This window comes from Sardina pilchardus, chromosome 3 (assembly GCF_963854185.1).
Source record: "Sardina pilchardus chromosome 3, fSarPil1.1, whole genome shotgun sequence".
Lineage (NCBI taxonomy): Eukaryota > Metazoa > Chordata > Actinopteri > Clupeiformes > Clupeidae > Sardina > Sardina pilchardus.
Window position 1 is genome coordinate 33,866,694 of NC_084996.1, and position 24,979 is coordinate 33,891,672.

Here is a 24,979-nt window from a genome sequence, read left to right on the forward strand (position 1 = left end):
GCTGAGATTTAGACTACTTTTTGTATGTCTTTGTTTTTAGTGTGGATGTCTGTGCTCTAAATCATGGGGAAGTCTGTGGGTACTGGGAACACTGGTGTTCAGAGCTCATGAGAATTGCTTAAGTTAATTACGAGGAGCGAGAGGGTTAACAGTGTGCCGGCTGTAGGGGTTCCCATCCCATCTTTGTTGTATACAAAACATGGACGCTACTACTACCGTTTTTGAGTTGAACCTTGATCTCGTGAGAGTGAAGTCTTCCTTTGGAGGACAAAAGTAGAGCTGCGTGGATGACTTTCCCATGACTCTTTGGCAGGATAATCATCCATCTTATCTTCAGCGTAAATGCTTTATCAGCTGAAGGGTCGCTCTAATGGACGAGTATTAATGACGTTTAGCGTTGTTCGCGCTCTCTGTCATTCCAGGGGCTCTGTGCTGACACATCCGAGAATAAATCCGATAGTTTTGCAGAAAGCCCCCCCCATCCCCACCCTCCATCCCCAGCCCCATCCTTGGTTTCAAATGAGAACACGATTCAATATAAAGAGGCTCTATACCCTTCGCAGTTGAAGTTCACAGTGTTCCATGTCCACTTGTCGGTGGTTAATTTGTTTCCTTTCACACGTCTTCCGGATGGAAGTTTGAAGCGTGACCTTGTTTTGTAACAGAGGACAGCCAGTTAGACAGGTTGGCCCCCTGTCTTGCTCCTGAGGAGGATTAGGCCTATCTCCACCCCCCCCCCCCCTCTCATCTCCTTTCTTCTCCTCCTCCTCTTCTTTTCCTTCTTCTCTCTAAAGCGTCTGCTTCACTGCTTAAGTCGGTGCAGAACACTAAAGTGATAATGCATCATAAATCAGCCTGCAGCAAAAAGCAATTAGCTCGACTAAATTATGATCCAGCTGAAGAAATGGATCAATCAAGAGAATTCAAGCTAAACTAAAGAGCAGCCACCAAGCTCATTTGAGTTGGTTAATGGTGCCGTGAATGAAGCAGCACAACAAATGGAGACGGATGTGTTCATTGTTTACTGATGTTACCCCGTAGGTTTTGTTGTATTTTTTTGCACCATGCTTAGCTTTCTCTTTCATATGATCCCTTTTTTCTACTCTACAATTGAGATTAGGGTCCCATTGAAAATGTATACAGATCTCTTTGCTCTCTGGATATGTCTGTATTCCTTTTTATATTTCAAGAGAATGACAGCAGTTGAAACAAGCCTATTTAGATTTGGGCGCCACAGTAGAAGGGAGGTGAAATCTTGGTGGGTGTTTAATCCTAAGAGAATGTTCTGCTTGTCTGGCGTATCTGTAAGTCCACCGATGATACTCTGGCTGTTAGCTAAGCCCTGCATGGCTTTTTTGGAGGACTCACTGGCACTGAAAGTACCTGACAGATCAATAGGGGGACCGCATGTGAGCCACCGCCATTGTCGCTCCCAAAGCCGTTCAATTATCCACTCATTTGTAAATGGGGTTCCTATTCTGGTGGATGAACTGGGTTGCTGATTAACTGGATAAGTGGGCTTTGGAGGGGTAAAGCACTGGCAGACCAGGCACAGCGGGGAGCGGGGCTCTGCTACCTCATATCCCGCAAAATCCCTGTGTCTACCCCAAGGGCCAGGGACAAACGGAGATGGCGGTTTAGTCGCCACCACACACACAGTGTTTGTTTAGCTTGTCTTCTCTCCCAGTCAACAAACTCCTCTAATCTTCTCCACTCTTCTCTTAACACAAAGTAAAGCCCAGTGATGTCGCTGTTGGGAAAGAGTGAAGGTTTTTCAGCAGAAAATGTTTTTGCAGAAAAGGACACAGTCCAAATGCGTCTCCTGTGAGGTCTTGGGTAGAGGCTCTCCCTCTCTGCTCTACCTGTGCTTTATGTGTTGTTAGTGTCATGGTGTCCGTGTCTCCTCTGGCTCATCACCCAACTGGGCCGCAGATCAAGGAGATCAAGGAAATGGTGTTAATGACGGTCAAGTATTGAAAACAAGTACGGAAGGCTGCCCTTCTGAGTGCTGTGGGCTTGGCTGTTGGCCCTCTGCGGCTCCTTGTGTGTGGTTGTGTTGTGGTGTTTGGGCAGGTGTGGAGGGTGGCTGGTGTTGCCTCACCTCCACTCCGCCGGCTCTGGGGCCGCTCCGCGCTGCGCTGGCCAGCTGTTGTGAGCTGATCAAAGCCGGCAGGACGTGCCGAGGCGCCCCATCCCTGGCGGTTAGCGGTGACACCGGTGACAGGATGGGCGCTCTCGGTCGGCGCTGTCTGTTCTGATCACCCGCCGGGGCGTGTTGTTAAGGGCTGATGTGCACCGCAGGATTAATTGAGACACCTGTGTTTCTCTCTCATGCCCTACTCATCGGGACTCAATCAACACCAGCACCACAGCTGCCCCGAGACTGTGGGACTGGAAGACACCGAGTGTGTGTGTGTGTGTGTGTGTGTGTGTGTGTGTGTCCGTGTCCTGTGCTGTCTGTCAATATGAGTCACGTCCTACTCATCATAACATTCCATGGGCATGCAGAACATTTTTGCAGAAACCTGCCTTCAAATCTGGACCTAGGGTAAAAAGTTCATGATCTCCTCATTGCAGTTGCAGGGCTTATGATTCTGAATATTACTTTTCTCTGAAAAAGTCCCTGCTAAACGGCTTAAATGGAGACGGGAGAGGAGTGTCCTAATGGAATTAAACACATTCCATTTACCTGCTTGACGCTGAACAAAAGGGCCTGACATTCTTCATGTAGCAGAGCAGTCTGTGGGCTGTGAAAGTGATCTGTTTTCAAAGGCTGAAGATCCCTGACCCACAGCCCATTTTGGAGCGCTCTGTCCCAAGCCCGCTGCTTAACAATGGCGTTTGTTTGGACAGGTGATCTCATCTCCCCCCACTCCTGCTACACTGGCTCCCATAAGACAGTGAGGCGGAGCGAAATTAAGTGTGGGAAAATCCATTTTACTTTCCGTCATCCAGTTACAATATTCCCCATTCCAGATGTTTAGCTTTTCACCTTGAACTTCTGTATTTGAACAAACGAACGGCGGCGGCATTGATGAGTCACAAACACACCGTATGGTGAGCCCATCAACATGGCTCTCATTGTAATGAATCACTGAGGCTCAGAAATGTCACGGAAGCATTTTAACTGAGCAAATGAGCCTGTAAATTAATGTCAATTGTGTAGGCCAATTAGTCAGATGTGTTTACCATGTAAACAGAGTTTGTTTATCCCCCTCCACTCAACCATCCCCACCACCCAGCTCTACTGATTTCAGTGAGAGCCTTGCACATAATCAGAGCTGCCCATTTCTGTGCTGTTCTTGGTCATATGTAAATAGAAAATAATGTTTTTCTCCTTTCCATGTTTATGTTTGTCATTTAGCAGATGCTTAAGTCTTTCAAATGCTTGCAACGAGGATTACCCAAATTCTGTGTTATTCCTGATCTGGTTTTGTGCATATAGTTTATATCATCAAGATATCAGGGAATGTTCTATGCCTCTTCTGCTCATTTTCCTTCATTTAATTTCCTGCGGTGTCTTCAGTAGCTGTCATCCATGAGCACAGGCATGACGGAAACCACAGCGAGGCCCTGGCAGCTGAGTGATGGCTGAGCATCTCCACTCCGCTGTCTACGTGTCTCTCATAACGTGAGCATCTCGGCTACCGTGTTATTTTTTCACCTCTGTGTCTGATCCATCACATTGATTGGATCGCAAAAAAAGGTGTCTGGACTTGTCTCTGTGCTGTGCCATATACAGACAGACATGCTTTTAGCATGCAGAGGTCAGCGCCATATAAGGTGTTGGGTGGAGGTGAGCAGAATTACTGTTTTAACAGACTGATGAGAAGTAATGATGATCAATCATGTGGTGAACACGGCCCTTCTGATAGGACGGTTCTTTTCATGAGGGGTGGGGTCAGTAGTCGCAGATGAGTCATGTGATTGAAGAGGGAGGCGGCTCTCAGGTGGGAATAAGAACCACACCTGAGGACAGGTGAGAATGTTTCCTTGGCAAAGAGACTTGCTTTTATTCAAAACACCACTTCAACTCACTTCTCTCTGTTGGACATGTAATTGCTGTTGCGTTGCTCAGTTCAAATTGAACAGATTCATTTGTTGCTTTGACTGAGTGGTTGCATCTCAAGAAGAGCCAGAGGTTGAAGAGCCAGATCCAGAGGTTGTCCCTTGACACTGAGCAGGAGGAAGGACTATACTGCTGCACACAGAACTTCAATCTCTTATCAGATGAACCTGAGAATAACCAAGGCAACCTCCACCATTTAGAGTAGTGTATTAGTGTAGTCTTTATACTTTGATTTTTTTTATTTTTTTTTATTTTGCCATCTCTGAGGAGCCAAGCCCATCACAGAGAGACATGTTTGGGCCAGGACAGCTGATGACGGCTCTCAGCCCTCCGCTCCTGCACTCGTCTGCTGCAGCCCACCTCTTCCCTGCCTTCCCTGGCCGCCTGGGCTCCCCTCCCATCCTGCTGCCAGGGCCCTTCTTCAGCTACGAGCTCCTGCGCAGCTACCTGCAGCCTGAGCCCTGTAAGCAGGCTTTGCTGCTGGCCTCTCAGGCTGCGGGGCTGAGCCACCTGGCTGAGACCGTGGGTGAGTACCTCTGGCAACATGACTTGGCTATCCTTTTTGCTAATGACCAATGATGAGAGTAGGAGTACTGTTTGCAATTGGTGGATCACTGACTGTAATTTGTCCTAGATATATCATATTGGTATTGAGGCGTATTTTGCATGAGATGATGCAGTTTTACAGTTAATGTTCATGACAGGGGGGTGTGTGTGTGGGGGGGGGGGCATAGTTTCAGGTTATGGTTTCTGCATTGCGTAGATCTCCAAGTAGGTAGCAATGATATGGATTAATTCCCCTCGGATAAGTTTTGCTGTACATGTACTAACTTTTGTAATTGTAATTTATTTATTTGAACAAGCACAGTGCACAAAAAAAACATTATTAGATGTCTTGTGCCAGCTTGTAGCAAATGGCTAGTTTCCACCTGTGGTCCCTGGTCAGGTAGATAGAGCAATAAAATACAGACAAAATATTTACAGTATACAGTACAGATTCACAAAGTTATACAAATCTTTACAGACAGTAGTGTCCCCCTATCCCACCCCATCCAAAGCTACCCCTTCCCACCTGCACATACTAGGCCTATACATGCACATAACTGCAGTTACACCGATATCGGCTTAATGTCATGTAAAATGTGTCAGTCATGCAGGCAACATGTTAAGTAATAGAGTAATAATACGGAATAGTTTTTATGGCGAAATAGCTCTGATAATTGTTCACCACTCTCGTTGAACATCTTTTAATGGGAGTGTAATGTTTACAAAGGATTGGCTAGCAGGTCGTAACTAACAATCAATTATCCCCAGCCCCTTGCTAAAGAGGGCTTAATGAACACTGCAGTAATTATCCAATCTAGAGCCATTAGCCCGCCGTTGGCCGTTGGCGATGGTCTAATTGGTGGCTGTGATCCGGTTTCCAGATGAACAACGGCCAGTGAAGCAGCGGCGGGCGCGCGCCAACTACAGCAGCTGGCAACTGGAGGAGCTGGAGAAGGCCTTCGAGAGCACTCACTACCCGGACGTCTTCATGAGGGAGGCCCTGGCGCTGCGGCTGGATCTGATCGAGGCCAGGGTGCAGGTGTGTAGTGAAGCCTCTACTAAAGCAGTCCGTACCACACCACCTCAAACCCTGAGTTGGAGACGGCCACTCACGCACTACAGTCTAAACATGTCACATGATGTTGACCTGATGATGCCTAGCTACACTCTTCTTCATGATGCGCAGTTAACTGCATTTTTGAAACAGTCATGTCTGGTGTCGTCTCCAGGTGTGGTTTCAGAACCGCAGGGCGAAGATGAGGCGGCAGATGAAACTGCAGGGACACACGGGGGACCCGTGCAGCAGGAGGGACAGCGACGCCGACAGACAAAAGACGGACAGATCCAGCCTGAGCCGGAGCCCTTCAGAGGGCCCAAACGCAAACCACTGGGAGAGGAAACCAGAGAGGGGTGGAGGAGGAGGGAACTGCTCTTGGCCCAAACCTCCCCAGGTAGCCATTTTGGCTCCGGCCCCCGCTGCTGGGATCCAGGGGTCCGATAGTCAGGAGCGGGGCGAGCAGGGGGGGCCCAGCCCAGATGAATTCCGCTCGTGCAGCATCGCCAAGCTGAGGGCCAAGGCCAGGGATTACGAGGCGGAGATCCACAGCACGGTAGCCAAAGCTGGGTGGCAGAGACAGCTACAGACCCAAGCGGCGGCTGCAGATGTGGGGAGTGACTGAGGGGGAGTGACTGAGGCAGTGCCACATTCTATGGGCCACATAGGTACACATTTTGGTCTTCAGCTATAAGACAACAACACAGACTGTTGTTAGAGCCATGCAGTTTCCTTTTTTATTTATTTGTTGCTGCAGAAAAGATTTGGACCAGTGAGGCTGTGCTTTTTCTTTTTGGTGTGCAAATAACTTCGTAGATATTATCAAACAAATTTCATTAACTTTCTCATTTGTGCATTAAGCCAGACTATTATTTTCTGTTCCTTTGTAAATTTGGTTGATGAAACTGAATATGAAATTGGGTCTATTTATTATGTCATACCCATTAATTAGTTTTGCTTATCACGTACTGCTTACTTTAAACAGATCCAACGCCAGAAAGTTGAATTTGGCTGGAACGGTCGGCTACATCTCCATTACTTTGCTTTACATTTTTATTTATCTTTCCCTTTCATTTTTGAACTCCCCAGACCTCCACTCCCAGAGACACAAACAAATTCACTCATTCAGTTTTTTTTTCTTTTTACTTTCATATGAAATGTCATATTCTTAAATACTGCTCTGTTGATTGTCTGTAAATAGATAATTAAAAATACAATTCCATTTTTTCAAAATGCTCCTATCTTACAACTTCATTCAGAGCCTTCAGAATCCTCCGCTTCACTTGTTATTAAATGCCATATATTTGTCCAGTGTTGCATTTGCATACAGTGCACCGAGATATCTTTGTGTAACAGGAATCCATCAGAAATCGTGCTCTTCTGTGAGCCATGGTGTCAGGTCAGTGTTGTTGCTGGGAGAGGAAATGCTCCGATGAGTTTTCAGTGATCTCATCGATGGCTGATCTTGCTCTGGCTATCCTGTTACCTCTGCAGCCAACAGAGGCAGGATGCCTGCAAGCTGCCACAAGCCCCTGCAGAGGAAACAATGGACGTGGCTGAAAAATGACTGGCCTCCCTGACAGAGCAACTCGTCAGAAGATTACATTTGCAAACATACTTAGACTCTTTTTGTCTCCGCCAGCTTTGAAGATGGTCCAGTGTGAAGTGATTTTGTGTTGATGTATATCTTATATCATTTCCCTCTTACATTTCTCTTTTTGTTTTGTAAGTGCTATTGAAAATGGTGAGACATCTGAAAAATAATTGTATTACACTCAATTGCTTATCTGCGATGCAATGATTGCTACTTAGCTTGGAAGGAAGTGGTGGAAATATTTGTCCAGAGGTGTCACCAGCAAGATTTTTTTTTTTCAGTGATGAACAAATTGTCCCTTGCCACACTTTTCTTCTCAAATACATCTCAGGGTTTTTAATAACAGTATTTCCTCTAGGACCTCCAGTGTCTCTTCATATTTGTCCTAGCAAGCGTCTGTCAGTGAGAGTGTATATTTAGTGTATTTTTTGGGGTCTATGAATATTGAATTGATTTTTCCCAGACTCTGGTTAAAATACTGTATGAAACCATGGTAGGCTACATAGACATAGTGCAGAAGAACTATGGGAGGCTAAGCCTGTGCTTAGTGAGAGAGTGCCCTCCTCTGGCAATGAGTTCACTGTATCTGGTGGTTTGTCCTATACTTTCTTAATGCTCTAATGCACACAGTTGTTTCACTCTGTGAATTAAGTGTGTGGAAGTGAGTGTGAAGGGAGTAGAAGTGAAATTAGAAGAGATGCTCATGTACAGTGCTGCAGTGGACAACACAAAATAATGAACAATGTGAAGTAGCCTAGGCTACACTCAATCCTCACCTGTGCCACATCAGCAATGCTGGATAATATTTCACATTGTGATTGCACCAGAAAATAACTTCTTGTGACTTCAAACATTAAATAGATTATATCATCTTTCAATCATAATTGAAGCTCTTCTAAAACCAAGTAGGCTATATGTAACTGTTTTGGTCATTCATAAGTTGGCCTGACCATGTGACCAATTAGCGATAGGCTAGATTTTAAAGTCAATGTCCATTTTACCTCATACTTCTGGCTTTGTGGCTTGGCTGAAAGTCGTTAGCATTGTGATGTCTCCAATGAGCTGGCTATTTGCCAAAATGAATCAACGGACACAACAGAGGCGTTCATTGTTAATTTTAAACACATTAACCTACTTCTGTCTGTGCAGCAAACCTAGCCTATGCAAATCTCAGAGAAGGAGCTTGTTAGCGGCCATTGTCAACATAATTAAATTGCTCATTAAAGGCCCACGCGCCTTTTCAACCACAATAAACATCTAATCTAAAATGTTCTCCGGCAATAAAACTAGCTCCACGTAGCACTTAAGTAATAACTGAGTCAGTGTTGAAGTTGTTTTGTTTGGTTGCATTTAACAAGTCCATCAATAGTATCAAAATAAGGGACGCAACTTAATCACCTAATGACACAAATCTTAAATGAAGATCCCTCCCATTTGTGTCGCGTCGATTGATTTCACAGGTAGCCCAGTCTTGGGCTTTTAGTTAGATAGGGTAATTGTGTTTCTCTGTGGGCTACTGTTAATGAGACACGGTCGTGGTTTTTAGCAGACTTCCCGGACTTCCCGCACAAGTTTGTCTGGCAGCTCAAACTAGGGCACAACAGTTCCCTCAGATACGCTGCATCCTTTGTTTGGGGTCCCTCCTCAACTTCGCAAACTTGTTCGCTCGTGGCTCCCACGACACCCTGGAGGGAGGATGGCTGCCATCAAGGCTCTGCAACAGTGGTGCAAGAACCAGTGTGATGGCTACACAAATGTGGCAGTCACGAACATGACAACGTCTTTCAGAGATGGATTAGCTTTCTGTGCGTTGATCCATAAATACAGACCGGATCTCATGTAAGAACTTTTTTTATGCTCGTTTGTTATTGTGAAACCAGATGGTATATGATCACGGCGTGTCCATTAGTGACGGGGAAGGGTTGTTTGTAGAATTACTGTTAGTAGCCTAATAGCCTAATGTTACTTGACAGTCCTCGACTTTTGTCGTTATTTCACTTTTTGGAGACAGCTAGGATGTTCACTAACATCCCAACTGAACCGGGCTACTCCACGCTGCGTCTAATTTCTACAGTGCCTTGCGCTCTCTCTTCGCTTAACTGATTAAAAGCGAAACATTCTCTTATTGTAGCCTAACTTATTTTGAAGGTAGTCGAGAGACTGACAGTGGACCTCTAGCGTAGGCTACTATGAATCTGTAATTGATGACACTGACAAGTTGATATGTCGTAAGAAACTGTTTTCAGATTGTGGTAGGCTATCTCCAGAACATCTCCAAAACATTGTAGGCTAGGCTAAATATGTTATTTGTCATGTTGCCTACAGCTTTGGAGGTAAGCTGTTTTTCCTAACGTTAGGGAAGTGACTTGTAAATGTGTTCTTTTCCAGAAACTATGAGTCCCTCAGAAAAGAGAATATTTATGAGAACAACAAACTGGTAAGATTTGCTGAACTTTGTGTTACAAAGTCACCTTTCCTCACTCATTCATATCCCCATACTTTAAATGAATTATAAATTATTATAGATGATTGCATAGTATGCATACTAATTGCATGCAGTTAATTATGTTCTCCCCTTTACTGTACGTCTTTATCATAAATCTCTATGTGGCAGAGACTTCAGTAGCAAGTCACACACTGCTGCATTGTCCAAAGGACATGGTCTTTCTCCACATTGTTTGAAATGTGCCCAGTTGGTGAAATGCATTTGGCCCTAAGTCAATTCCAAGTTGTTTTCATGTTTCCTCTTTTGAAATGTCTATCTAAAGAGAAAATATAGGCCAGTGGAAATGTTAAAACACACTGACGGCTGACACTGATAGCTCCATCGTGTGCCGCATGTGATGCATATCAGGGTGTTCTAAAATAAGTTTGTTGTTCCTCTTTTGCAAAACACTGTTTGAAGCCACAGGGAGGCCACATGGCCATTTTATCAAAGATGACATTTTGTTGACTGATTTAATTCTGTCTTTCTTCTCGTAGGGCTAATAATTTAATTTGGGAAGGGCTCCATTTATTCTGTAACATGCAAGGAAAACTTATAATCAATGTATTCATCTCAATTCAATTAATTTTCAGCCATTGTTTTTGAAGTTCATGCCTTTGTTCCATTCGCGCCTTTCAGCAGTAATGAAGAACTACATCTCCGTGAACTCATTTGTGTGTGATGTGCTCTTGTGCTGTTGTAGTGCCTAATGAGATACCTGTAGAGGTGAATTTGTGGAGTGAAGACTTTGAAGTTGGTTGATTGTTGTTACTCTGGAGACTGCATTATTTGAAAATGAGATAATGTCGAATTTAAGACTTTCATATATGTGTGTGTGTGTGTGTGTGTGTTTGTGTTTGTATGATTTTTTGTTGTTTAAGCAACATTTCAACAGGCAGAAGCAAAGTTTATACACTGTAGGTCACTGTTTGTCCCAGTGGCCTATTTTTCTTTGTATCTCGCCTTGCTTCCTCTCCTGCAAGGAAGTGTGTAAGGTCTCTTTGTGACTGAATACCTCAGCCAGCCCAGCCGGGACGTTTCCATTATTTAAGACTTTCTTTATTCACTCGGCTTCCTTGGACAGTCGGGCTAAAAGACCTCACACTGAGTCTTACACTTTACTTTGATATCTGTGTTCAAAATGCTGCTTAGTCTAACACTGCAGCCTCATGTCTGTTGGCAAGGCGACCCACCAGGAGTCCCTTCAGGGTATTCATTATGAATGAGGCTTACTGTCATATGAGGGCGACACATGATCCGTGCCATCTAGATTCACTTACAGGTGCACTACATTACCTGGGCAAAGATCTGTGCCTGGTGGTGGTATCTACTGCACCTCTGCCTCTCAGCCCTTGTGTGGTGTTTTTTGCTGCTGATCAACTGCATTCATGATCAGCTACAGTCGCCTAGCTGGATGCTACACTTTAGTGGTGTTTTATAGATGTATTTATTTTGCTGACACTTTTATCCAAGTGCAGTGTGTTGTGTTGTTGTCAGCCTCTTTGCCTGTGTCAGTTTGAATGTCTCGACACTTGGGTTTCTCCCCATTGCTCGAAGTGCTTTGTTTCCTGTTTATTTTCATATTTGATGAAGTTCAAGGCCAGTCCCCTCACTGGCTTCAGTGCAGGCCTCCCTTCCTCCCCCTGTCCCTCTCCATCCCTCCCCACTGTTGCTAGTGGAGATACCAATACCTCGGAGATGGCCGCAGCTCTTTCCTGTCCTCTCGTTCGCAGCTGCTGCGACACAGGAGTTGCCTTTCCTGTGTGAGGCCGAGCAGTAAAATTTAATGAGCCTGTCCACGCTGGGTCTGAAACAATGCTCGGCACACTCCTCCTCCACGCCGCTCCGCCATCCTCCTCTTCTCCCAGGCCTGCGAGTGCACAGGAAGTGTGCTATTCATTATTCACTCCCTGCCCCAGACCTCTCTCTGCGTGGGGGGCAGAGAGATTGCTTCACTGTGGACTTTTTCTTGTCTATTTTGGGAAACGGTTTTCTTTTTTTTTTTTTGGTCTGTCCTGTGTTTACAGTTAATTGGGAAACCATAGGTTTACAGCACCATTGAGTGTTGCCAAAGCGGCACTGTGCCACTTGTAAAACAATCAAATGTATCCCCACTGCAGCGGAATATTTAAAGCTGTGTTTAAATTAAAGGTCAAGAGCGTTTCCACGCTCCCTGGTGCTCAGATAGAGGCTGTCATGGGCTTGGTATATTCTGGGTGCAGTTTTGTGGCCGAGCAGATGTCAGTGTACAGAGTGTATGTAGTCTGCCTGGTAGGCCTTTGGGAATGTGGATAAATATTTCAAACTGACTTTTATGATTTAGAGATCACAGTGGAGCTAGCAGCAGCATACTTCATAAGTTCTTCCCAGTACATTCTGCTGTTCAAATGTAGTGTACTTTGCATGAACAGCACGTAATATGTATTCTGTAAGTATACTGTTAATTTGTTTTTTAATCAAAAACTAGTCTAAGTTTAAGTCTTGTTGGCACATCTGGTCTAGCTGGTCCAAAGTTTCTTAGAACCTGTCATATTACTGTGAACGCACTTGTGTTCTTTCTGTGCACAGGGGCAGTGTGTACCTTGGGTGATGTGAAAGCTGTAATCTACAAAAACAGCTAATCATGCTATCGTTAATCAGATATGTGAAAGTGCAGCCTACCTCTGCACCCCTCCCTCCACTCCCTCTCCTCGGCCTCCTCCAGGCCAGGCCAGGCCACTGAAGCATGTCCCCTAGTTTGATTGACATCAAGGAGGCCCGGCTCCCATCTATGGAACTTTCTTATCTTCTAAATGGTTAAAAGCTGTAGCTCACTGATAAACCTCTGAAAGGAAATGTACTGTATGTATAACGCTGCCTTTGCCGTTAAGCAACCATGACTCCTAGCATGGCCCCAGAGAATACACTGCATCCACACTTCAAATCCCTTAGAAGAACATTTGTAACAGAAACACTGCAGCAGCCATTTAGAGATGGGGAAACCCTGACTTCATAAACTAAGTCCTACCATGTGTTGGGTCTACCTGAGAGTTGTGCTCATGAGAATCAACCGCTTTAGTGAACGCTTGGAGTGTTTTTTCCCCCTTCTGTAGCCATGGTTTCCCACCTCTGCCCACATGCTGTATGAGCGAACGCTTCCTGACCCTGAGCATCGTTGTCTTTGATTTGCAGGCCTTTCATGTGGCAGAGGAGCACTTGGGGATTCCCGCCCTGCTGGACGCAGAGGATATGGTGGCCCTGAGCATCCCTGACCGACTCAGCATTCTCACTTACGTCTCCCAGTACTACAACTACTTCAATGGCCGCTCTCCAAGTACGGTGCTGTTATGTCACACTTTCACAGATACTTTTCATCATCTTTATCTATATCCTCGTATAATTGTTCATTCAGATTTGTACAAGATCTGGTGTTTTGCTACCCTGTATGTGTCACATGGCATTGTAAAAGAGTAGAAGTTGTCCAACACTAGTGTTAACAGTGCTCTCTCTTGGCTAGAGTGGCTTACAATCCCAGATCTATTTATGGAGTGCATTGTGTTTCCCTTGAATACTGGTGTGGTATATATCCAAGCAAATAAAAGCACATTTTGGGAATGAGTGAGTACCGGTATAGACAGATGCAGGGGCTGATATCTGCTAAAATGGTCTTTTAAAATAGCATATGATCATGGTTTCGATGGGACAAAGTTGTATACCTTCTATGTGAACATTAGAGAACAAGGTAAAAGACTCCGTTCATCCATTCCATGTCACCTTTAAGCCTCATTAATGCTCAAAGTTTAAGAAGCTGATACGGATACGGACGGAGCCTCTGGCCGTTCTCTGTCTTGATTTTGTCCGTTCTTACGAAGCTTACGAATACAGATGAAATGGATCAACGTATGAAACAAATGTATTCAGTTTCAAATGAAAAGAGAGCATAAACTAGGCTTTAGTCTAACCACCACCCAGCCTGGCAGTTGCTATATCTTAAGCTAAGTGAGATTTTGATAGACGCAGAGCATACCACAGATCACTTGATCCATTGGATTTTCTGTCATTCTGTTCAGTTTCTGTCATTTCTCTGTTCCTCTGCTGCATCTCCAGTTGGAGGGGTGGGTGGTGTTAAGAGACCTGCTGAAGACTCCAAGGAGGAGCCGTCCGAGAAGAAGAACCTTCCGGTTGTTTCCAAAGTCTTCGGCCCCAAAAGAGCCATTGAGAACTGTCCTCCGACCCCACTCATCCAGAAACCGTCACCGCAGCTTAAACCTGAACCAGCTGCCCAACAGGTATAGCTCAAGACATCACAGAGCTATTCACAAGCCATTACATATGAGCGCCATTCATTTAGCCAAGTGAGATAGTACACAAGGAATTTGGTTTTATATAATTTTATTTTATATATACACACACACAATGGTAGGATCCTTGAGCATCCAGGCTGCATGTATTATCCATAGTGCTTGTTTTGTGGTTCATGCGTTGCATGCTATATTGATATTTTATGGTAAACAGGGAGGGAGATTAGACAGAATTTTTACATTGCTCATCTTTCTAAAGGTCGTCTGTATAAAATGCTTAATCCACTTTTATCCACTCTTGTCTGGCTCTCACAGAAGGCTGTTTTAGTGGAGAGCTCTAATAAAACTGGCACCCTGAATAGCAAATGTGCTGTTTGCAAGACCCATGTGCATTTGGTGCAGCGCCACCTAGTGGATGGGAAATTGTACCACAGGAGCTGTTTCAAGTAAGATATCTGTCCATTGATATAATATAGAGTTTGACCTTCATTTGTTTAGTACAGAGTGTGTGTTGTTTTTCTGCAGTCCTAACTTGTGAATCTGTCCTATAGGTGCAGTGAATGCTCGAACCCTCTCCTGCCAGGGGCGTATAAGACGGGAGCTGAACCAGGGACGTTTATCTGCAATGCACACCAGAAAGGCTACAAGTCGTCACTCCCCAGGGCTGCACAAAAGAGCACAAGTGGCCCTGTAAAGCCCCCCACTACTCCTGCTGCTCCTGCTGCTCCTGCTACTCCTGCAGTGCAGGTACAGGTGCCAAAGAAGGATGACAAGACCCAGCCTGCAGTCCCAAAGACCAGCTCCATGCTAGCTGCCCCTGTGAAAGTCACTCTCAGGCCCGTGGAGCCCAGTCCAGCGCCGCAGCCATGGACCCCCTCAGCACAGAGGACCCAGGCGGCCAGACGGCAGTTCTTCCAGTCCTCCACCCAGGCTCCATCCTCAGCCCCAGCCCCGACGCTTTCCTCCACCCAGGCTCCATCCTCAGCCCCATCCAAAGCCCCAGCCCCAACTCCATCCTCAGTCCTATTCAAAGCCCCAGCCCCAGCTGTGACACTTTCCTCCACCCAGACTCCATCCTCAGCCCCACCCAAAGCCTCAGCCCCATCCTCAGTTTCAGCCCCGACGCTTTCCTCCGCTCATGCTCTAAGAGAATCCGTTGCCCATCGGCCGGCGCCAGGGCCAACAGAAGCTGGCACCACCCCGTCCAGGGCAGCGTCCAAGCCAGAGGAGAAGGAGCGGGCGCGGGCCCTGATCAGCAGGAAACTGGCCGAGGGCAACTGCAACAATAACAACATCGCGTATCAGTTTGGCTCCAGGACTGAGCAGAATTGGTGAGCTTTTTCATCGTTTGTTCCCTAAATTATTGCCTCGTTAATTTGAATCAATTACATAAAAATAAAGGTTTTAATGATGACATTGCTATCTTCCCCACGTCACTGCAAATTTAATCATTTAATATCCTAATGTCTTGTGTACTAGGGTAATATATTCACTTCTGTGGGTTTTTATGCTGTTAGTTATTTATTTTATCAATTAAAAGGGCCGCCAGATTTCCTCATTAGCATATTTGATTACACAGCAGACAATTAGCATAAATCACCCAATGTGGCTCCGACTGCCACGGCGTGCGTTGGCGAGCTAATTGTGTAAATTGTTAAGCTAATAGAATAAGCATGCGTCTCCGCAGGTCTGGGAAGGGGCTGCGCTCTGCCGGGGCGCCCAGCTGGAGGCTGGAGAAACGCAGCCAAGGCACGGCGGGGGGTGGGGCGGCCCCTGCACACCCCTCCAGCACCACCAGCACCAGCACCAGCACCATCCCCATCCCCACCCTCACCCCCATCCCCACCCCCATGCCTGCCATCAGCACCAGCTCCAGCTCCTCCTCCACCACCACCACCACCTCCAGCAGCAGCAAGGAATCCCTCTGGCTGGCTGCCATCAGGGAACGAGAGCGAGCGAGTGCGAGAGCTCCCCCCAGCCCTGTCGCCGTGGCCACCACCACCACCTCCTCCTCCTCCTCCTCCTCCTCTTCCTTCTGCTCCTTCTCCTCCTCGTCTCCTGCGCTCGCCTGCGGTGCCAAAGGTTGGCTTTTTCAGCAGATGACCTTTGCTGTAGATTGCAGTTCATTGAATGTTGCATGGAAAGGTCAATGATGAAGTATCGCGGTAAACATTTCTTAAACCTGAAATTGAAATGGCGCCCTGGGAGGCTGAAAAGGCAGAAAAGAAAAGCATGTTGTGGCTGTCCTCAAGTAGCTCCTTTCCCGTCTCTCTCTCCTTCTCTCCCGGATTCTGGAGAGATCTTAAAAGGAGCAGCTGACTGCTGTGTATTTCTGGTCCATGTTTTTGTGTTTTGGTTTTGTCGCTCTAACAAGGTGATTACTGCTTGCTATGTAGAGCTCTGGCTATATTTAATCTCTCATGTCTGTCTGCATTCCTCTCTGCAGCCCAACACATAGCTGCTTCAGACGTGTCTGCCGCTGACTGGCGATCAAAGCTCCAGCCCTCCTCCAATGGCCCAAGCCTGAAGTAAGTTTGATCTGCTGCCACCGTTTATCCCTAATGCGTGCTAATCCACTGGGGGAGAAGTAGGGGAGAGTCACCCGGGTGAGAGCTGCCATGATACTGAGCGTGAGCCTTAGCGCTGATGGGTGGGTCGGGTATTTTCTCCCTCCAGCCGCCGTCTGAAGCGTCCGGCCCGGCCCGTGGCCTTAGTCTTTGACTGGCTCCGCGTGCAGCCAGGAGCCCTGTCCCCGCTCCTCTTGAGCCCCAACGAGTGCTGTGCCTAAGGCCGGGCCCTAGGGCCACACCGCTCTACCCCCGTTCCCCCAATACACAACAGACACACACACACTGTCAACAACCACCTCCTGATGTGCCCTCATCTGGTCCTCCTCTTCCAAACCTGAACTGAAGGTAAATATCTCCCCATGTCACAGTGTAGTGCTGCTCTGGTGCTGGTGTGGGTGGTGGGTAATGAATGGTAAATCTCCTCTATCCTTTTTCATGTCTTGGCATCGTGTACTCCGTTCTATGAAGAAGATCAAATGGGGTGAGGGGAACATCATATCACTGACTGCAGACTGAATGATGACAAAGGGAACAAAGGCAGCAATTCAGACAGTCATAGTAGTATGCCACCAATGGCCTGGAGTCGTGACTGCAGCTAGTGCTCACAGTTCTGTGGTTAGGGGGTGCATGCCAGCACCAGCACTGCTCAGTGTTTTTAGTCATCTCCTCACAATGAACATGGCTGAGAGTTGGAACATTTTCCGATCTGAGACTGTGAGCTGATTGGAGACCCTACGGAAGTGGTGAATAATGAGCTACTCCTTCAGGTTTGACCCCATGGCCCTGGAGCATGCTCATGAATGAAGTGGTCCTTATCAAGGACAGACCCACTCAACACCAACCGCATCACATTCAAGCATCAACTGATCCTGCAATTCATTCGGTTGCTTCAGAGAACATCCCAATTGCTGTTTTATTTCCTTTAACCCATTTGTTAACCTCTACCCAACTGAATAAAGGACCCATGCTTGTGATGCAGAGAGAACCTCATTCATCTACTGTACTCCTCTGTAATGCCTCTCCTCTTCCAGATCTCCTGGACCTGCTAAAGGGTGTCCACCCAACCCTGTGGAGAACAAGCCTACTATGACCTACAAGGCCAGTCTGTGCATCACCGTTACCTCGACCTCTTCTGATAAGCCTCAGCCCTTAACCAGCCCTCCCTCATCAGGGTCCAGCAGTTCCAGACCCCCCTCTGTCCAGCAGCCCCGCAGGAAAAGCTCAGGGGGTCATGGTAAAGATTTGATCTGTTGGAGTCATCTGTATAGCTCTGCTTTGTTTCCTACCTCTTTAGAGTCTAGTGCCTCACACTCACATAAGTCACTGATTAGGCCGATGGACCTCTGCACAGATATTTGTTCTGAACGGGCCTGGGTGCTCCAAAGGGTTGGGACATTGAGCGGCCGTGTCTTAGTACATGTCCATTAGCATGAGGTCTGAAGTTATTCTTCGAGTTGGGAAGAAATACGCGCTATTCATTACGTGTGTGTGTGTGTGTGTGTGTGTGTGTGTGTGTGTGTGTGTGTGTGTGTGTGTGTGTGTGTGTCTGTGTGTGTGTGTGTGTGTGTGTGTGTGTGTGTGTGTGTGTGTGTGTGTGTGTGTGTGTGTGTGTGTGTGTCTGTGTCTGTGTCTGTGTCTGTGTCTGTGTCTGTGTCTGTGTCTGTGTCTGTGTCTGTGTCTGTGTCTGTGTCTGTGTCTGTGTCTGTGTCTGTGTCTGTGTCTGTGTGTGTGTGTGTGTGTGTGTGTGTGTGTGTGTGTCTGTGTGTCTGTGTGTCTGTGTGTCTGTGTGTCTGTGTGTCTGTGTGTCTGTGTGTCTGTGTGTGTGTGTGTGTGATGGTGTAAAAGCTTTAGCAGAGTCCGCATCCTCCACCCAGACTGTTGTGGTCTCCAGAAGCTCCTCGGCCAGCAATCCCTCCCGTGTCAAAGCTTCATCTCCAAAGCAGCGGCGGCGTGGGTCTGCAGGCTTCGGTAAAGTTTTACAGTTAATGAGTGTTAAGCAGACCTTCTACGTGGTTGATTTTAATGTTTTATTTATTTTTTTCCAATTACACCATTGTTTCAGTGGATGAAATCCTCTTTGATGTTATTCTCAAATCCACAGGCTCACAAAATGAAAGCTACCATGCTCAAAGCCCATCGACTGGTTTGTCCGGTTGGACAACACCCGTGTCCAGCAGTGTCCAACTCCAACCCTATAGAGCCCCCTCACCCAAACAGCCGTTTCGGGGCTCAGCTGGAGCTGGTAAGTAATTTCTTTATCTATTTTCACTATGGACATAAATGAACAAAGTGCAAAGAAGGCACAGCATTGATCATATAAGCTGTCTTCTTTTCTCCATTTTTGCCTCCATCCTTGTGATGTCCCTGTAAATGTAGTTCATTTGTTTGACATTTATGTTTCAAAAAGCAGGATCTAGGAATGGCTATTCTACATCCACTGGACCTACACCTCGTTGGGTGACCCCTGTTACTCTCCACGTTTCTCCAAGTGAAGCCACTGGACTTACACCCCATTGGGTGACCCCAGTTACTGTCCGCCTCTCTCCAAGTGAATCCACCAACCACAAGACTCCATCAGCATATCACACACCTCATATAGTTCCTGTTGAACAGGGTAAGCCTCATGCCGCACCATCAATCTACTCTCCACTCATTTCATTCATGGGCTTTTCTTGTGATTAATATTCTAGACGTCCATAATCTAAAGGACATGAATGGGCATGTTGGCCTTTTTCCTCTCCTAGGTTCTACAAATGGACATCACTCAGAGGAAATGGCTTTTGTCGCTACAGTGAGGTCACCAGTAAGTCATCTGTTATCACAGAAAGGGAATTCCATCACTTCATTCATTATTAATCGAATTGAGGCAATGTAGACAATATCAATAAATGCCCGTGTAAATATGATGGATAGACTTCATCACAGCCATTTAGGGATTCCCAGACAATTATTGCACAGGTTAAGACGGCATATTTTTTTGTAACATTTCTCTTTCACATTGTAGGCCAAAACGCATCACATTCCGATGGATGAGATTGTGAAGGAGCTTGGGGAGATCGAGGAGAACCTGAACGAGCTGGAGAGGGAGGGGGTGGACCTGGAGAAGAGGCTCAGGAGCTGTGAGGAAGGTAATGGCCTTAAGGGTGCTGCAATTGTCCTCCATACTGTAGAGCAGTTATGGCACTTAATGAATTGGTGAACACTCTGAGCAGTGGCACGTGTGCTCTTTTTAAGCTTCAACTTGGTTTGGTCCATTTTAGCTTCCAGAGGAATCCCCCCGTGTGATGTCGTCCTAGACGTGGGCTTAAAATAGACTTTCAGGTGTATGTGTTCTTAATATAACTGCCGAATTGTGGATGGTCTAATTGGGCTGGTACTAATCTTCTCAGGCAAAGAGCTAGCAGGCATAAGGACACATTTTGCATTCAGGCTGTTCTTGCCCAAATAAACTGCCAGGGCTTTCTTCTCTCCCCCATTTGATTTGATACCTTTTTTTTTTTTTGGTAATGTACCACAGCAGACACTAAAAAGAAGTCGGCCCCTTCCCTTCTCTGTGTGTGTGTGTGTGTGTGTGTGTGTGTGTGTGTGTGTGTGTGTGTGCCTGCCTGCCTGCCTGCCTGTGTGCAGTTCAGGGAGCTGTGCTCTCATTCCAACCCTGTTAGCCGAGCCGGTCCGCCGGGGAGATGGAATCCCAGCGCCGCCTGAAGGGGAGGGATGTGACCAATAAAGGGGACTCATTTCCAGCCGTCAGGGCCAAATGAGGCGAGGAACACGGACCGCACTGAGGGAACCTCCCCCCACTCCACAGGGACCCCCGCACACGATGGAGTGGGGAGAGAATGGAGGAGAGGGAGAGGGAGAGGGAGAGAGAGAGGGAGAGAGAGAGGGAGAGAGAGAGGGAGAGAGAGAGGGAGAGAGAGAGGGAGAGAGAGAGGGAGAGAGAGAGGGAGAGCGAGAGAGAGGGAGAGAGAGAGGGAGAGAGATGGAGAGAGAGATGGAGAGAGAGATGGAGAGAGGGACATAGAGGGGAGACAGAGAGGGAGAGCGCAGAAGAATTGAGAGAACGGAGTGAAAAGGGGCTATGAGGGGACATGGGGGAAGAGAGAGAGTGAGGGAGAGTGAGATAAAGGGAGAAGAGTGGGGGTAGGAATGGCGTACGGCAGATATGGGGAAGACCTGACAGGGGAGGGTTGTGGTGGAGAGGGAGGTTACCTGATTGGCTGTTTTCAAGGTCACCATGGTCCCAGCACAGTAATATCTCTGGGCGCTCTGTTCAACTCACCTGTCGCAGCCATTGCAGCAAGTGAGATTTAAAAAGGCCCACCTGCATCTCAACGCCCTGCCCTGTGTGTGTGTGTGTGTGTGTGTGTGTGTGTGTGTGTGTGTGTGTGTGTGTGCGCGTGTGTATGTGAGTGTGTGTGTGTATGTGTGAAGCATCATGTATCCAACTCTAACCCTGAGGCAATATTCAGTGGTACCACTTATGCACTGGACAGCATGAATGCTTTTGCGAGAAATGGCCCTCAAAAAAAAATGTGAAGAATTTCTCAAGGGGGCATGGAGTGTGTAAGATTACAGAAATGTCACTTGTCTCCATAGACTAGTTATCTGACATGTTTTTAGGTTCCATTTCTATGTTAAAGGCCCTAGTGCAAAGTCAGTCAATAACAGCTGGTTCATTCAGAAAGAAAAGAAAATGGCTAGTACTCTATAGAGTTGCAAATTGTATACTGTGTGTGTGCAAACAGTATAATTTTTCAGCAAAGTAATCTGTGTACTGTCTCTTTAGTGAAGTGGAGCTGCTGTCACACACCTTATGTCTCTGTGTATATTTAGTTTAGCTCTGTTTTCCTTTGTCTGTTTGTTTGGTGCACATGGTGTTTTCCTTGTTTTCTTGCTGACTCCGTTGCCGTGCCAACAGAGGGAAGAGGGGACCTCCTGATGGACCCACTGATGGTGGACTGGTTCAATCTCATCCGCAAGAAGCAGGGCTACATGAGGAGAGAGTCAGAGCTGGTCTACATGTAGGTCGCCAAACCCCCCACCACACACACAGAGTCTCTGTCTACCATCAGAGAGATCATCTCATCCTAGGATAATGGTTTACCTTCCAGCGTCATGGGGTAGTCATGTTAAGAAAATGCTGAAAGATGTTGAGAGAAGTCATGCAGTAATTACATGTGCTGACTACTGTAAATGATTTTTGAATCCTTATTGCCCATTTCAGTGGTGCCCGTATGTGTTGTGTGGTGTTTGTAGTGGCATCTAACTGCTGCTGTTGTTCCTCAGAGCCAGAACTCAGGACCTGGAGGAGCAGCAGCCTGGGGTGGAGGGGCAGCTGCGGAGGCTGCTGGACAAGCCAGGTAGGGTGGCCCTTCCGACCGCATTCACACCTGAGCCCGCAGGAAGGGAACCTGTGCCGTGAGCAGCTGCCAGCGCGTTGGGTTTCAGCGTAGCCTTGCAGTGAACTTCTGCTCAAAGGCTTTAAAAAACATGAGTGCTCATTTACTGTAACCACTCCCAGTAGACAGAGTACAGTGCAATACGTGGGTAGCAATTACTTAAAATATACTGCAATACTGTCATGAAAGTGCTGTACAAATCATTAGTCTAGTTTTGTATCTCACGCCTTTGGTAGCCCAGTTATGTCACAGTCCTAGTGTTAATTTGCACAGTGGTCTTCAATTGCTATGAGGATGTTCACAAGTAGATATATTGGGTGAAGTACCCTAAGCACAGGCTTCCATTTGGCCATAGAGGTTTTAGTTGAGTCCCTTTTCCCATCTGCCTGGTGAATTAGAACACCTGAAGAGCGAGTCGGAGCGCCGGCAGCAGTCGGAGCTGATGGAGCGACTCCTGGAGATCATCAACGACCGGAATGCCATTGTGGAAGGCCTGGATCAGGACCGGCTGAGGTGAGCGGCCATTTCCCTCCTCACTGCTCCACTGAATGATCACCCTTAAGACATTTGGTATCTGCCCGAGCCGTGATATTAATCTCTCTCTCTCTCTCTCTCTCTCTCTCGCACTCTCTTTCACTTTTTCTGTCTCTCTGTCATTGAAGGGAAGAGGAGGAGGACCAGCAGCTGAATGAAATGATGCAGAAACTTGGTACGTTTAGATCCAGATGAAGATGTTTAAAGAGAACCCAATTCTATTGACCTGCAGCTTATTGCAGTGCAGGCAGTGACCCGTGCGCTGTATTAACCTGAGTGCTGTTTTGCTGGACTGTTAAACAGGTATGAAGAAGACGAAGAGCAAAAGGCAGTCCTCTTTCTCCAAGCTGTTCAGGAGGAAGAGCAAGAGGGTGGTGGCGGAGGGCTGAGCAGGGCTGAGCAGCTGCACACTGGTGGTCAGTTGGAAGGGCTCGTGTTCTGCAGTGCTGGACGCTTGGGATCTGGACAACGAGATGTTGGCTTGTTCGTGTTCCGTTGTAGGTTTTTCCACCACTTAGCACAGCAGGAAAAACCATGTTTTTTGAATGTATCACAGTAGTCTTGGGGCTTTGTTTTGGTTTGATTTGGATTTGGATTTTTGTTTCTATGTGCTGTTTAATATCTACTTTACCTCACCTTAGTCTGTTTATCTGCATTCACCTTTTCTACTCATCATGAAAGGAAATGAATGTTACTCACATAGACACACTTTTCTTTTGAGCACTAAGTTAATATAACTTGCCAGCACTAATCTGGGTTTATGAAGGTATGGAGTAAATAACAATAATTGCACAGATATTTTCTTAATTTGTGTACAAAGCAATTTAAGCACAGTTTATTATAATGTCTCTATAGTGATATGATGAATGTTTTGAGAAGTCTCCCTGAAAATAGATATGTGGTAGCCAGTGTATCACTGAACAAATAGACTAGGAAATTGCTACATCACTACTCCCATTTGGAAGGGCTGTCAGGGGTGCAATTCCATTTTAGTGCTGAGGGGGGCAGTATAGCTTCAGCAGCAGTCTCGGCAGCAAATCCCATTTTCTTCTCCACAAATTACTTATGCCTGAGCTAATTTCATATATGCCTTGGAATGTTAAATTCATCCACAGATTATGTAGTGGAGAGGCTTATGCAGTGCAGTTTATAAGGGGGTTTAAATATTTAAACCAGGTTTAATGAAACTCAAATGCACTGTAATGCATCCACTAAGTTGTGTATTTTTTTTTAATGCTGGTGATGAAAATACTTTCAATAATGATGTCCAGTTCAGTTGTATAATTCCCATTTTAACAAATGCAGTGTTTTAAAGATTTTTAAGGGTTATTATTAAACAAAGTAAATGTTATGAATCAAATCCTTAGATGTTTTACAGATGTCATGCAATATGGAGATGAATGGAATGGTAATGTGTGCACACAACATATTTGTTTAACTTTAATCATGTTTTTAATAATAAATATTAACTTACTTTTACCGTTGGACTTAATCGTGATTTGTTTGCATTGTTCCAGCATTTACTTTGTTGTTGTTTAATGGTTTTGATGCATGCTTATGTCGATTATGCATTTGTAGTTGTTTAAAAGAGCCGTAGCATGTGAGCTGGTAGCCTCAAGCATTCAGTCTCTGTGCAGAGACCAAGTAACTGTGCTGATAGCAATGTGATGGTGTTGGTCTCTCTGCCTAATTCCTCTGACTGAAGTACCTGTGTGTTGCGGTTACAGTAGCTCATGGAGCTTCCATTTGAAATGCTTAGAAGACTAGTCACCCATTTTTCTGAGTTTCTCTCCGAATGTGTCCCAGCCGCCTCTTCTGCTCTCTCTCTCTCTCTCTGTGGGCTCTGCTGCCTCATTCCTGCCTGCACCCTGAAAATGATCATTTATGTGGCTATCACTTAATATGGGTTTTAGGACCAAAATGCATTAAGATAATTTACTCACATTTAATATCATGCGACTGCTTATAGACCACCCATCCCCAATTTTAAGATGCATGAAATTGTGATCATGAACTCGGAACCCCATCTCTCTCTCTCTCTCTCGCTTGTTCTCTCTCTCTCTCTCGCTCTCTCGCTCTCTCTCTCTCTCTCTCTGGCGAGTGATACTGGGGCACAGCACCATACGTGATGTGGGTGACAGTCAAGACTGAATACGTGTGATATTACAGTTAATTAAAGCTTTGCGCCCCATCTCCTGCAAATGCTCACGCTTCTGCAATTAAGAATCAAAGGCGAGGGCTTAGTGTCAGGGGGGTGTCTAATACATGGTTTTAACAGGAATGGAACCTGATTTGCCAGGCTCCTAGCGACAAGCATTAACAACAGCCTCAAATTAGAGGGACATTAATATTCATAAGTAAAACAATTCATCCCGTGAATGGCTGATGAAATGAAATCCTCGGAGGTGAGCTCTCATGTCCATGCCACGTGTGTCCATCAAAAGA

General features: G+C 46.2%; 3 protein-coding genes across 3 annotated transcripts; all 3 read left to right on the forward strand.

Moving 5' to 3' along the window:
- Nucleotides 1-4,005: 4,005 nt before the first annotated feature.
- Nucleotides 4,006-6,842, forward strand: si:dkey-43p13.5 (homeobox protein unc-4 homolog). Its single transcript, XM_062531249.1, has 3 exons — nucleotides 4,006-4,595; nucleotides 5,497-5,654; nucleotides 5,845-6,842. The coding sequence occupies exons 1-3, from the start codon at nucleotides 4,361-4,363 to the stop codon at nucleotides 6,292-6,294; spliced, it is 843 nt and encodes a 280-aa protein (XP_062387233.1). The 5' UTR covers nucleotides 4,006-4,360; the 3' UTR covers nucleotides 6,295-6,842.
- Nucleotides 6,843-8,762: 1,920 nt separating this feature from the next.
- On the forward strand, nucleotides 8,763-24,013 carry micall2a (mical-like 2a). The gene is made up of 19 exons (XM_062531008.1): nucleotides 8,763-9,102; nucleotides 9,652-9,700; nucleotides 12,920-13,061; nucleotides 13,835-14,016; nucleotides 14,344-14,474; nucleotides 14,580-15,359; nucleotides 15,716-15,891; nucleotides 16,475-16,556; nucleotides 17,630-17,832; nucleotides 18,429-18,566; nucleotides 18,700-18,840; nucleotides 19,006-19,212; nucleotides 19,343-19,401; nucleotides 19,603-19,726; nucleotides 21,520-21,622; nucleotides 21,888-21,961; nucleotides 22,399-22,513; nucleotides 22,663-22,709; nucleotides 22,838-24,013. The coding sequence occupies exons 1-19, from the start codon at nucleotides 8,960-8,962 to the stop codon at nucleotides 22,921-22,923; spliced, it is 2,982 nt and encodes a 993-aa protein (XP_062386992.1). The 5' UTR covers nucleotides 8,763-8,959; the 3' UTR covers nucleotides 22,924-24,013.
- LOC134077393 (uncharacterized) lies at nucleotides 15,863-16,927 on the forward strand. Its single transcript, XM_062532971.1, has 3 exons — nucleotides 15,863-16,110; nucleotides 16,475-16,556; nucleotides 16,705-16,927. Exons 1-3 carry the CDS (start codon nucleotides 15,879-15,881, stop codon nucleotides 16,814-16,816), a joined length of 426 nt encoding a protein of 141 aa, XP_062388955.1. The 5' UTR covers nucleotides 15,863-15,878; the 3' UTR covers nucleotides 16,817-16,927.
- Nucleotides 24,014-24,979: the final 966 nt, after the last annotated feature.

What these genes read in the sequence shown, in the direction of transcription:
- si:dkey-43p13.5 (XM_062531249.1), top strand. Translation starts at nt 4,361, where the DNA reads ATGTTTGGGCCAGGACAGCTGATGACGGCTCTCAGCCCTCCGCTCCTG. An exon ending in CCACCTGGCTGAGACCGTGG is followed by an intron (nt 4,596 to 5,496) that starts GTGAGTACCTCT and finishes TCCGGTTTCCAG; the next exon opens with ATGAACAACGGCCAGTGAAG. An exon ending in TGATCGAGGCCAGGGTGCAG is followed by an intron (nt 5,655 to 5,844) that starts GTGTGTAGTGAA and finishes TGTCGTCTCCAG; the next exon opens with GTGTGGTTTCAGAACCGCAG.
- LOC134077393 (XM_062532971.1), top strand. Translation starts at nt 15,879, where the DNA reads ATGCCTGCCATCAGCACCAGCTCCAGCTCCTCCTCCACCACCACCACC. An exon ending in GCTCGCCTGCGGTGCCAAAG is followed by an intron (nt 16,111 to 16,474) that starts GTTGGCTTTTTC and finishes TCCTCTCTGCAG; the next exon opens with CCCAACACATAGCTGCTTCA. An exon ending in TCCAATGGCCCAAGCCTGAA is followed by an intron (nt 16,557 to 16,704) that starts GTAAGTTTGATC and finishes TTCTCCCTCCAG; the next exon opens with CCGCCGTCTGAAGCGTCCGG.
- micall2a (XM_062531008.1), top strand. Translation starts at nt 8,960, where the DNA reads ATGGCTGCCATCAAGGCTCTGCAACAGTGGTGCAAGAACCAGTGTGAT. An exon ending in TCCAGGACTGAGCAGAATTG is followed by an intron (nt 15,360 to 15,715) that starts GTGAGCTTTTTC and finishes GCGTCTCCGCAG; the next exon opens with GTCTGGGAAGGGGCTGCGCT. An exon ending in CACCCCCATGCCTGCCATCA is followed by an intron (nt 15,892 to 16,474) that starts GCACCAGCTCCA and finishes TCCTCTCTGCAG; the next exon opens with CCCAACACATAGCTGCTTCA.